Source organism: Choloepus didactylus, chromosome 5, assembly GCF_015220235.1.
Source record: "Choloepus didactylus isolate mChoDid1 chromosome 5, mChoDid1.pri, whole genome shotgun sequence".
Classification (NCBI taxonomy): domain Eukaryota; kingdom Metazoa; phylum Chordata; class Mammalia; order Pilosa; family Megalonychidae; genus Choloepus; species Choloepus didactylus.
Window position 1 is genome coordinate 115,806,897 of NC_051311.1, and position 12,352 is coordinate 115,819,248.

Genomic DNA, 12,352 nt, shown 5'->3' on the forward strand with positions numbered 1-12,352 from the left:
ACTTTCCTGCACACCGAGGGAACTTTAAAAATACTGATGTCTGGCTCGCATCCCTAGAAACTGATTTAATTGGTAGGGAGTGCATCTGGACAAGGGGATTTTTAAAAGCTCCCCAGGTGATTCTTATGTGCAGCAATGTTTAGGAACTGCTTTGTGGGGTAAAATTACCTCATCAGTGTAAGAGTTCATCTAGCACCTAAAGGTAGTAAATGCAGGTGATACAGTGCAAACAAAGTGTCCAGAAATGGAATACAGAAAAAAGTGAGTACTGCCTGCTAATAAAGAGCAACAAGAAAGAAAGCGTAACATGCTTCAATTATTCAGTAATATTTTGGAATTCTTATCAGTTGTATTTTGCTTAAATACAAAAAAATCTTACCTATTATCTAAGGGTTTGTGCTTATCAAAACAAATCTGTTTATTTTTCTACATTTCTTAACAATAAACTTTTATGACACAAATTTTATGCCAGAGATGTGACAGTCTATTATTAGCATAATAATTTTGAGCAGAAAAATTAAGGAAATCATTCTTAAACACTATTATTGGAAGCAAAAATAAAAATGAAATGCTGTTTCTGCTTACTGAATTTACTATTTATAGGATTTAATGCATTAAAGGCTCACTGCCATTGCTTTGTATTTAATGAATTTCCAAGAATCTGCTTCCAAGTTAATACAACCATATATTTTTCCATTTATTATAATGTAGAATAGAGATGATAAATTATTAATTCTGAAAGCCAGAGCTTTATTTAATGATTACTCAGGCACTGGTATACCTGAAAACTGTACTAAACATAAAGAGCTAGACACCAGAGACAAGCAAGCAAAGGGCAAGCTGTCATCAGGTAGAGATGCTGGAGAGTTCAATGGCAGGGTGCAAAATGGTTATTATGGCCCCTCTGTTCAATTTTATTTCTTCCACTGCTGAGGAGAAGTTGGAAACACCAAAATACATTCTCTGTGTGACCCCCTCTGTTTTTACTAGTCCCCCAATCTCAGGCTTAGATTTGGTTTCAGCTTTCTTACCTGAAGTCCTCTAGGTCCATTTGGTCCATCCGGCCCTTGGGGTCCCTATGGAATAAAAGTGCAGGGAGCTGCTCTAAATATCCATCTTCAAAATGCAGTGATTTTAGTTGGAAGAGAGGGAATATGTTTTGGATTAACCCAACATCAAAGCCAGAAATTCATTGTTAATGAAATGATTGTAATTAACAAGCCAAAGGAAGGTCAAACTTTCCTTTAGGATACAAACTCTATGAAAGTACTATTTTATTTGTAAGTCCTTGGCCTATATATTGAGATTTTGATCAGGGGAATGGAAATATTTCACAAGATTCCTTAGAAAGCAGTAAGCTTGATGGAATATCATTTCCTTCCAACATGGCAACATCAGTTAAATTAACAATTTAGTGAGTTTCCATGATGTCTAGATCATTCTTTTGTCCATCTTCGAGATATGGAAGTTGGCAAAACACTTTATACTGAACACTCTTCTAATAAAAATATTTCAATTATGTTTCATAACCAGAAAATCCTTTTAAATTTATTTTTATGAGATGATAATATAGTCTTTTCTTTCCCCAGATTCCCACTTATTTTCTGCTTTCAAAATATAGCCTGTGATATTCTCACAAACACTGGGGACTACCAATTTAGAAAGCTGAGCCCTCAATCTTGGGGCTTGAACATATGAAGCTTGTTACTGCAAAGGAGAGGCTAAGCCTACTTATAATTGTGCCTAAGAGTCACCCCCAGAGAATCTCTTTTGTTGCTCAGATGTGGTGTCTCTCTCTCTCTAAGCCCACTTGGCAGGTGAACTCACTGCCCTCCCCCTTACATGGGACATGACTCCCAAGGGCGTAAGACTCCCTGGCAACCTGGGACATGACACCTGGGGATGAGCCTGGACCCGGCATCGTGAGATTGAGAAAGCTTCTTGACCAAAAGAGGGAAGAGAAATGAAACAAAGTAAAGTTTCAGTGGCTAAGAGATTTCAAATGGAGTTGAGAGGTCATTCTGGAGGTTATTCTTATGCGTTATATAGATATCCTCTTTTAGTTTTTAGTGTATTGGACTAGCTAGAAGGAAATGCCTGAAACTGTTGAACTGCAACCCAGAAGCCTTGATTCTTGAAGATGCTTGTATAACTATGTAGCTTATACAGTGTGACTGTGTGATTGTGAAAACCTTGTAGCTCACACTCCCTTTATCCAGTGTATGGACAGATAAGTAGAAAACTGGGAACAAAAATTAAATGAATAATAGGGGGAATGGGATGTTTTGGGTGTTCTTTACTTGTATTTTTATTCTTATTTTTATTTGGGGGGTTAATGAAAATGTTTAAAAATTGATTTGGGTGATAAATTTACAACTATATGATGGTACTGTGAACAATTGATTGTACACTGTGGATGCTTGTAGGGTATGTAAATATATCTCAGTAAAACTGAATTGAAAAGAAAAGAAAAGAGAAAAAAATAAATATATACAGCCTGTTCATGACAGACATTTTGACAAGAATCACAAAAAAAAAAAAAGCATGCAGAGGCAATTTCTATTAACATTTTAGGCATATTTTCAACCAGTTGTATTTCCAATGGATTTTTCTTCCAATAATTTGAAGGAATTGTATATTCAATTTTGTATCCTACAATATTGACCTTACATTGTACTAAAAATCTCTTTCCATGCATTAAAAATTCTTAGTAAATAGAATATTTAAAAATAAATATCTATCATATTTTAGTTACTTATTTCCCTAGTTTGAATTTAAATATTTTCTAATGATTGCTATTTTAAATAATATTATAATGAGCATCTTTGTGTTCAAATCTTTGCCCAATTCTGATTACTTCCTAAGGGTAAGTTCCTGGAAGATGACTGAATCAGATATCATAAACGCATTTAAGGCTATTTATCGTTCTCATGTTTTCACTCACATCATATATGGAAAGAGAGAGAGAAATCTTTTCCCTGTAAAGTTTACTCAGATTTCCATTCCCACTACCTGAGTAAGAGAGATTTTATCTTTATGTTACATCTCCATCGGCACTGAGTACCCTGTATTTCTTCAGTGTCTAAGAATTTGATAAATGAGATAATATTTTAATGCTTTAATTTCATTTATCTGAATGCTAATGTGTGAATATTTTTCTCATTTAGCCATTTTTATTTCCTCTTATGTCTCTCCATGTTTTTTGCATGTTTTTCTTATGAACTTGTGAACTCTCCATGTTAAGGGCACTGTAATTCATTAACTCTGACACATTTTTTTTTTCACATTTTTACATCTCTGACATTGGGATACATCTCACAATCAATTGCAATACATATATATATAATTGCCAGTTTTCTTTTCTTTCTTTTTAGTACAGTAAATATTGGCACACTTTAACAATCCTTGGTGTTTTAGCCATATAATGAAATACGATCTTAACCCTGCCAGTCATATTTATTTCAAATAGTTTTCCCAGTTATTATTTGGCTTTCATTTTGTTCTATATTTACCCCTCTTCTGTATTCCCAAGTGTCCATGTCCATCTCCCATTTAAAATTATGCTCCAATAATAGCCTACTTATTACCACACTTTTCATTTTGCCCAGAGCTATTTCCCTAGCCTACATTTTACAGATCTACCTGACCTTTAACTCTAAAGCCTTCAGAAAGTCTTAGACTATTTAAAGTGTGTAGACACCTGGGCCAATTCTATTATTTTATCCTCTTCCTTTCACCTTCTGCTTTATTTTCTCTCCTTGACTCTCTCCCATATTTACAGTATAGACATTGGAGGAGTTTAGCATCTTTGTGACTTGCTAATAGCTTTTAACTACAATGAAAATTATTTATTTTTATTCTGTTCCTTTTTGGGACCCCTGTTTCAGATGTACTTCTCTATATATTTCTGATCCATTTAAGAACTCCTTAACATATTCAATATTGTTTCCAGTTTAGTTTATTCATATTTAAATTTTAACTGAAGGCAAATATCTACCCAATTGTCTTTGACTTGCTGCATTGTCAACATTTCAAATCTTTATGTCTGGTTCTGCTACATTGTTTATAATCATTTTATTTTCCTATTTCACAGAATTCTTTACTCATTTCAGAAAGTGCCTGTTGTCAGTGTTAACATATGGAAAGCAATTCTTCTCTGCCCTGATTTGAACTTGAATTGCTTTTGCTGGTTAAATTATTCTTTTCACCATAAAATTCAGTAGGCCTCCCCTCAAAGGTTAGGGTGTCAAAAAGCAAAATCTTAATGGGCCATAAGAAAGGCATTTGGGGCTCCATTAACTAAAGTTAGGAATTGCTTTGTCGTCTACTTCATGTTTTACAGATGTGAAAATTGAGCCATTGACTCGTCAACATAATTCATCCCAGGTATTTCCTCTTAAGGAAACTCAGCCCCCCAAAATGGATCACAGCTGTTAGCATTTTAAAACATGTTCCTTACTTCATCACCTTTTATTCCTGGTTTACCACATTCTCCACGTTCACCCTAAAAAAGAAAAAATAATAACAAAGACATTTGTAGGCATTCAATGTTAAGGTTTCTGTTTTTTTTTTTTTAAAAGATTCACAGCAGAATCATATGCTATAAACATTCTGATGGTTTCTACACAGTTTTATCCTGAATACTGTTACTTGCATAGGCAGTGGACTCTGAAAATTGTTATTCATGAGTTATCTCTAACTTGAGAGAATCAGATCAATGATACCACCAAATGAGGATTAACATTTTTAAGAGATGGATGAAATGGGAAGGAAAGGAACTAAGGTTTATTGAGACCTACAATATGTTAGACCGTCTTTACCTAATTGATTTCATTGAATCCATATAAAGCCAATGAAACTGGCTTTGTAATTCTCATTTTACAAATCAGAAAATGTAAGCTCAACAACTTCTTTCAGTCATATAGCTGGTAAGGAGTAGAATCAAGGTCTGAACTTCCCTCTACTTTTTCCTATTTTTCCACTACACCATGCTCCAACCTGAGGGCCAACTTGGATCAGTTAGTAGTGTTTGCCTAGAGAACTGTGAGAAAAAGGTTCTGAGACTGTGTTGTGACTTGGTGGAAAAAATGCCATGAAGAATTAGCAAGGACTGCCATGGGGCATGAGAGTGGGGCAAAAAGGCAAGCATGCCATATATTTGCCATCATCACACTCTACTGCCCTGTCTTCCCTGGAGTAGTAATGAAAAATCCTAACATTTGAATTACATTTTATAGTTTATTAAACTATACCTACATACATGACATTTTACATACATTATTTCAGCTAATCCAACATTGGCTATTGAGATGAATATTATTATTCCAATTTTACAGACTGAAAAATTTGATTCCAAAAGGCAAAGTAACTTGTTCAGGTAGAGTGAGAATTGGGACCTCTGAATACTAATCCATTATATCAAACTTTTAATACTTCTAATGTTTAGAACTAAAAAATAAACAAGTCAATTAGAAAAATGATTAAAATTTTATCATCAACATAATACTATCTCCTGCTTATAAAGCACTTAAGAATTTTCAAAGGAATTTCATAGAGATATGAGCCTCAAAGCAATTCTTATTTTAAAAATAAGGAAACCCAATTGGAGAGGATAGATGATTTACTTCAGTGTACATGGTAGTCAAAGGCAGAGCAAGGTCTCTGACTCCTTGTCCGGAGCCCTCACTACTAATTCCTCCTGCTTCTGCTGCTGTATTATTTATCCATGTACTGTTCTAGGGCATGCTACTCAAAGCGCTGTAATGCAGTCACATGGGAACCTGTGCTAGAATGTAAATCAATGCACTGCTTCCTTCATCAAGGAAGTCTTGCTATGAAAAAGAAATGTCAGCTGAACTAACTAGTGTATTTTGCGATATAGTTGATTTATACTCTGGTACAAGCTTTGTCTCATTGCAGAATAGCAACAAACACTTCCCAGACTGACTGCCAGCCTGCAGACCACAGTCTGAGTAGCATTCCTCTAAGGAGGGAAATCATAACTGTAGCCACCAATTTGGAATGCAAACTATGTGCAAGGTCCTTTATATTATCACTAATCCCACAACAGCCTTGCAAGGTATACGTATCTCCATTTCATAAATGAGGAAAATGAGGCTCAAAGAGATGAAGTAGCTTGCTCAAAGCCATAAACTAGAGTCTGCTAGACTCCCAAATCCATGTTCTTTATCAACCACCCAAAACTGAACAAGGCACACTGCCATGTTCTCCAAATTACTTCCCACTCATCTGATACTACTGCCTAGGTTATTGTCTGGAATACTGCTGGAATCAGGAGCAAGAAAGAGGGATGCACAATTCTTAGAGCCAGCTATGCTTCCATTCAAAAGCAATCTGCTCTCTCTTCACATCATATCGTGAGTCAAAGTGACCCAGGAAAAACTGAGCTTTCACTTAGAACAAGTTGAACATTTATTTCTGAGTGCAAATGGAAAAATCACTCTTGAAGAATCAATTAGAAAGCACTTAATTTAATCATGTTGGGTGGGGATAAAATGAGTCAACCACCAAAATATAAAACAGAAAAGCTCCATAAATACACTCAAAATTTTTTGGCCAGAATTCACATTCCATTTGTCCAGACAGATTTGTTAGTTATAGGGTCCTGAGGAACAGCATTTGTTTCGGGGAAGATTTCTGGGAATGAAAAGATTGTACTCATGTTACTTGCCTCTGCAAAGGCGTCTTTTTTGATGGGTTCATTAATTCCTGTGTGGAACTGCCACAATTACACACTTCCAGAGAGCAAGGCTTTGAACAGATCAATTCTGTTCCCAGACTCTGGTTGCTATTGCTCCTACTCCTGGTGTCATTCTGGTTTCAATGTCAATGATTTGGGGTCACTTTGTTCTGACAACTTGTATTTTCCAAACGAGAACTCCTCCCATGAATCTATCATTCCCTAGAAGGTTAAATTGGTCTCTTCAAAAACATATAAAGCTTCCTGGTGTTGATAACTAGCTCAAGGAATAAGGTAAGGTTGGACACCATCCATAATTTTCCTCAACTACGCACAGGACAATTTTACTTACATAGGACAATCATGAAACTTCCATAACTTTCCCATTTCATCATTTGTTCTTTGCCTCTTCATGATAGCACCTTACATTTCTGGACCACCAAACAGTTTACCATACACTGGCACATCCATTATACCATTTGATCCTCCAACTCCCTTGTGAAGTAGGCAGGCCTATATTAATCCAGTTTGATACAGATGAAGAAACTGAGTGTCCAAGATGTTGAGGTGCCCAAGTTCTTGTGGTTGCTAAGGCAGAGTCATGGGATTTCTTAGACTCTTCCCCTTTTAGGCCTAACATTTTCAGTGATTGAAGATATATTTATCTATCTGTATAAAGGCTCACCCTAATATTTGCAGGGACTGGGACAAGAGTGCCAGTGGATCCCACACACCCTGTGTCTAAAGTGTTAAAAATTATAAATTGGGATAATAAACTAGTGAATAAACTATGTTCTATCATCCTTTTTGACAAATATAACTTTTACAAGGACTTAGAATTTGAGAATTCCTCAGCAGTCTATACCAAAGGACACCCTCAGCCCTCAGCCTGAGCCAAGCCTCCACTTCTCTTCCCACCTCAGCTCCTTCCACACAACAAGAGGAACCATGGGAGCACGCATGAAGACACCCCAGGTAGCACAGCAGTGATCCCTCCACAGCCCCCTCCTGCCCCCAAAACAGCTACCATTTGGTTTCCTTAGTCTAGAGAGAAGATGGACATGAGAGAGAAATTAGAGTATGCCCTAGAAACATGCTTGGGACTTCTGGAGTCTTGGGTACCCAAAGCATGGTCTAGAAGAAGAGGGCACAGGTGTCTTGCCTTGCAGTCTCTTTACTCCATGGGGAGTGAGGAGGCAAAAGGAAAGCCTTAGCAGGACCCTCTAATGAGAAGACCTCTTGCCTAGGTCTGAGGGTTTTACCACCTGTAGGACAGAATGGATGACAGGGACATGTTTTGATTTCAGAAAATCTGATAATAGAGAACTATGGGATAGATTTATCAATGAACCACTGAAACATATTCTCAGAGGTTCCAGAGCCCCACTACAACTTGGTTATTTCTTTTTTAATCAACTTGATTTCCCAACCTGAAATATGCAAATAATTATAAAATCATCTACCAACCCATACCTTTTGTTTGTTTGTCAAATTTACTCCTCCTGCAAGAACTACTTAGATGCCTCACTGAATTCAGGCCGTCATTCTTTACTGCTTAACCAGAACAAACCCTCTCTTTCCCCTGTGAGAGGGTTTTCATAGGAAGTTGAGAACCAAGGGAACAGCCTAATCGCAGTATTAACTGCATCTGTTTATATACAGAAACTTTGAATTTGGATTCCTGTGCTGCATGGCTGTTAAATAGGTGCTCTCTTCTAAAATAATTCATGTTTGTAGAGCTAAGGGAGACTGGATTCTAATCTTAGGACTCTTGGGACACCCTCTACCCCTTATACCACCATCCATTAACTAATATTCTATTATTGTTTTATGTTAATATAGTATACTAGCTTTATAAAAATAGAGGAAAGTAAGTATTAATAACTAAATAAGTACACTTGTGTTTCTGTTTTTCTTTCAGAAATCTCCAGTCCATCTATTATTTATTACTAACTTACCTTGTCACCCTTGTATCCAGGATTTCCCTAAAAAAAAAAATAATAATAATAATAATAAAAGAAAAAGTAAAATGTGATATTAGAAGGCATAGTTGGAAGGAGTGTTAGGCATTTTTCATTTATGAAGTATAATGAAAATACATCTGTACAGAATTGGAAAATAAGACCATATAAATGTAAGCTATTCTGCTTCTCTTTGTTCTTGGGGAATGTGCATGTACTAGGGAGAAGAAAAGAACCTTATTTTTCCCTTTGTTATATTCCATTCTCATTTCCAAGAATATTTTCAAACCCAATTTCTTACCCTTTGGCCAAAAACTAAAGGGGAAAATGCTGACTGAAACTCATTGTAGAAGTGACGGCCTTTAATGCTCTGCTCAAAATTGTTATATTGATTTCTTTTACTTTAATACATTTTTATTATTAAATTTAACCTATATACATAACAGTGACAACTTTCAAAGTACAATTTAACAAGTAGTTAGCAAATTTCAATGAATATTATGGGTTACAGTTCCACAGTTTCAGTTCTTTCCTTATTGTGAAATATGTAAATACAGAAAGGTGATAACTTTCAAAGTACAATATAACGAGTAGATATAGAGCAAATTTCAAAGAATGTTATGGATTATAGTTCCACCATTTCAGTTATTTCCTTCTAGCTATTCTAATACCCTAGCATCTAAAAAAAATATTTATATAAAGATTCAGTATTCGTAATCCTTTGTTAAATCCTTGCTACCCCTTCCTCTTGTTTAATAACTTTCTCAATCTTCAGGGGTGTCTAGGCAGGGACCACCCTAATATATTGACTTTTAAACTATGAATTATTGCAGCTGAAAATGTTTCAGAGACTCTTAGAGAAATTGGCTTTGGAAATAAGCTGGCATAACTGCCTTTAAAATATACATAAATATTTGTATCCATTATGGTGTGCCTTTCAAATTTGGTCTAGATTATATAACATTAAGGAAATGAATGGCTCCTTTATCAACCCCGATGAGACAGTGACCTTTAAGTTACTGTATTTTATCTCATGCTAAATAAGGGGACAGTGCCCGTGCTGTCTTCTGTGTCACTCCTGGGAATCCTGCACAACCTCCTCTATTGTGTTGCTGCCCATAAGTAACACAATACCAAATACTAAAGGGACTGGGAAATTACCAACTCGAAGCAACAGAAAGTATTTCTTCAAAAGGGATATACACATCTTTTTCACACAACTATATTTTTCAGGGTATGGAAATAGAATTTTAAGACATATTTAAAGTGAACTGGAGAAACCAGTGGAATAAATAAGCTATTATTGAGGTTACATGTGCGTCAGACTACAGAATTTTGTTCTGTGTATGACTTTTTTACAAAAGGTAAAAAAGGAAACTTCAAGAAGGAAATAACATGCTCTCCAAATGAGTGGTCACTGAAGAATAGAAGACAAAAATCATTACACTACAATTTAATACATTTTTGAAATATTTTTACATGTAAATGGTTTTATATTTACTATGCTTAAAGTTAAATGCCACATTATAGACAGTTAAATTGGGGTTCTCTATTAAAATAATTAATGTTTGCTGTGCTCAAAAAAAGGCTAAACTTCTAATCTCAGGAATCTTGGGGCACCCTCCACCCCTTACAACACACACCCATACTTAAAATTCTGTCATTACTTTAAGTTAAAAAGTGTTACAAATATATTTAGGAGTGAGCCAATATGATTTTACAAAAATAAAGGAATATTACTTATTAAAGTATATTGTTTTTTAGTCACCACATCCTATCATTTCTACTCCTTCATGATTTCTCATAATATTCTCTTCCTTTCTATTCTGTTATCACTCTAGCCTAACGTTGCCCAGTAGAAATATAATGTGAGCTACAAATGCAAACCACACAAGTAATTTTAAATTCTCTAATACCCACAGTAAAAATAGTAAGAAGAAACAGGGGAAATTAATTTTAACATTATATTTTATTTAACCCAATGTACCAGAAATAATTTAAACATTAATTAATAATGAAAAAAATTAGTGAGATATTTTACATGCTTTTTTTGTACTAATTCTTCAAAATTTGGTGTTTATTTTTTACTTACAGAACATCTCAATTCAGACTAGCCATGTTTCAAGTGCTCCATAGCCACATGTGGCTAGTGGCTTTCACAATGGCCAGCACAGCTCTAAAGCCAAGGCCCTTGTTACCTCTGAAACAGTCCACAGTAACAAACCTTCTTCTAAGTGCTCCTTCCTTCAGCTAGTTCCTCTCATACAGCACTGCCAGATTAATCTTCCTTAAGCAGAGCTCTAATGGGGTCATGCACCTCATCTAAAATCTCGGGTGCTGCCCATCACATGGCAAAACCCAGACCCTGCTGCTAACACTCAGCACCCACTCCGACCCCAAGCCACCCGTCACTCTGTGCCTGACAACCCTCCTCTTCAGGCACCTAGTGAGTCCATGCCCCAACACGCTGCCTCCTCTCGGGTTGCTGCTTACTGCATTCTCTTCATCTGGAATGCTTGCCCCTTCCACCCCACCCTGCCCTGTCCTTGCCTGTCAAACTCTTACCTCCTCTTAAAGGCTCATCCCATAAAACCTGCTCTGATCTTTCCAATCTCTTCTGAAGACCTACCCAAACAACTCTGTTCATGCAATTCTTACAGTATTTTTGCACTCTCCTCCATATTACAGCTATTTTGAATATCTTATCTAGACGTCCTGTGAGGTAACAGAATGTTTTTAATATAAGGGCTTTGTCTTAGTTTTATTTTCACTTAGTAATATGCCCTATATGTAAAAGATACCTAAGAAATGTTTCCTGAATGAATAACACAATTTTCTAAAAGCATTTCCATTGACATTATAAAACTTTCCATCAGAGTTTTTTATAAAGTTCATTAAAAACATGAAGAGAACAGGTTTTTATGAGTCCTGGTCTTACGTCCAAGGTGGACAAGCAAAAAGGAGCTATGTAACATGGCCTCCTTTTTGTTCACACCATAATTCCCTGCTATGGGCTACACTTACCACAATTTCCAGAAAAATACAAAAGAAGAAATTCACTGTAATTATTTCTCAGGCAATCTTCGATCTCTTTTAATTTGGGGGTGGTGGGTGGTGGTAAAAACTTAATAGAATGATAATTTCTTTTGTTTGTAGAACTGGATTTACAAAAACGTAGTTTAGACTATGTAATTCTCACATTCCTGAAATTCTAACTTATCCTCTATGACAGAGGAGAAAAAAATAGACCAAAGCAAAATACTTTCCTCATTTGCACCATTTACAAGTCTTGATTTAAGCTTCAGGGAATGTCATGTGGTTGACAACCCCTGGTGCCATCATCAGGCCTATAGAGCAGAGTATTTTCTCCTCATGTTCCCATTTCTAAGATCATATCTGTCTGACTGCCTGTCTGAACCATCAAGAGCACAGATAAATGAATTATTTTTTGCACTTGCACTGCAGGGCCAAAACGATCAATAACAGAATCTTAGCATCCTGGGATTACTTTATTGGGAATGCATTCCAGTTGTGTACATACCACTGGGCCTCCTTCTCCAGGTTCTCCTTTTTGAGCATTACCCTGTCACAAACAAAGAACTCAGTCAAAATTCCACAGCCCTGCAGAGTGACTGGCTGTTCAATAAAATATATTATTCAGAATTCCCAGATTAATAGGTCAACCTGTTGG

The 12,352-nt window shown here is 36.0% G+C and overlaps 1 protein-coding gene across 2 annotated transcripts in view; it reads right to left on the reverse strand.

Annotated features, from left to right (window-relative positions):
* The window catches only part of COL28A1 (collagen type XXVIII alpha 1 chain), a 228,999-nt gene that overhangs the window by 161,777 nt on the left and 54,870 nt on the right, over positions 1-12,352 (reverse strand). For both annotated transcript variants that reach the window (XM_037836765.1, XM_037836764.1), the window contains exons 7-10: positions 12,203-12,244; positions 8,659-8,685; positions 4,460-4,504; positions 1,032-1,076 (exon numbers count right to left, since the gene is read on the reverse strand). In XM_037836765.1, coding sequence (XP_037692693.1) covers positions 1,032-1,076; positions 4,460-4,504; positions 8,659-8,685; positions 12,203-12,244 — 159 coding nt within the window. The remainder of the gene's footprint in view (positions 1-1,031; positions 1,077-4,459; positions 4,505-8,658; positions 8,686-12,202; positions 12,245-12,352) is intronic.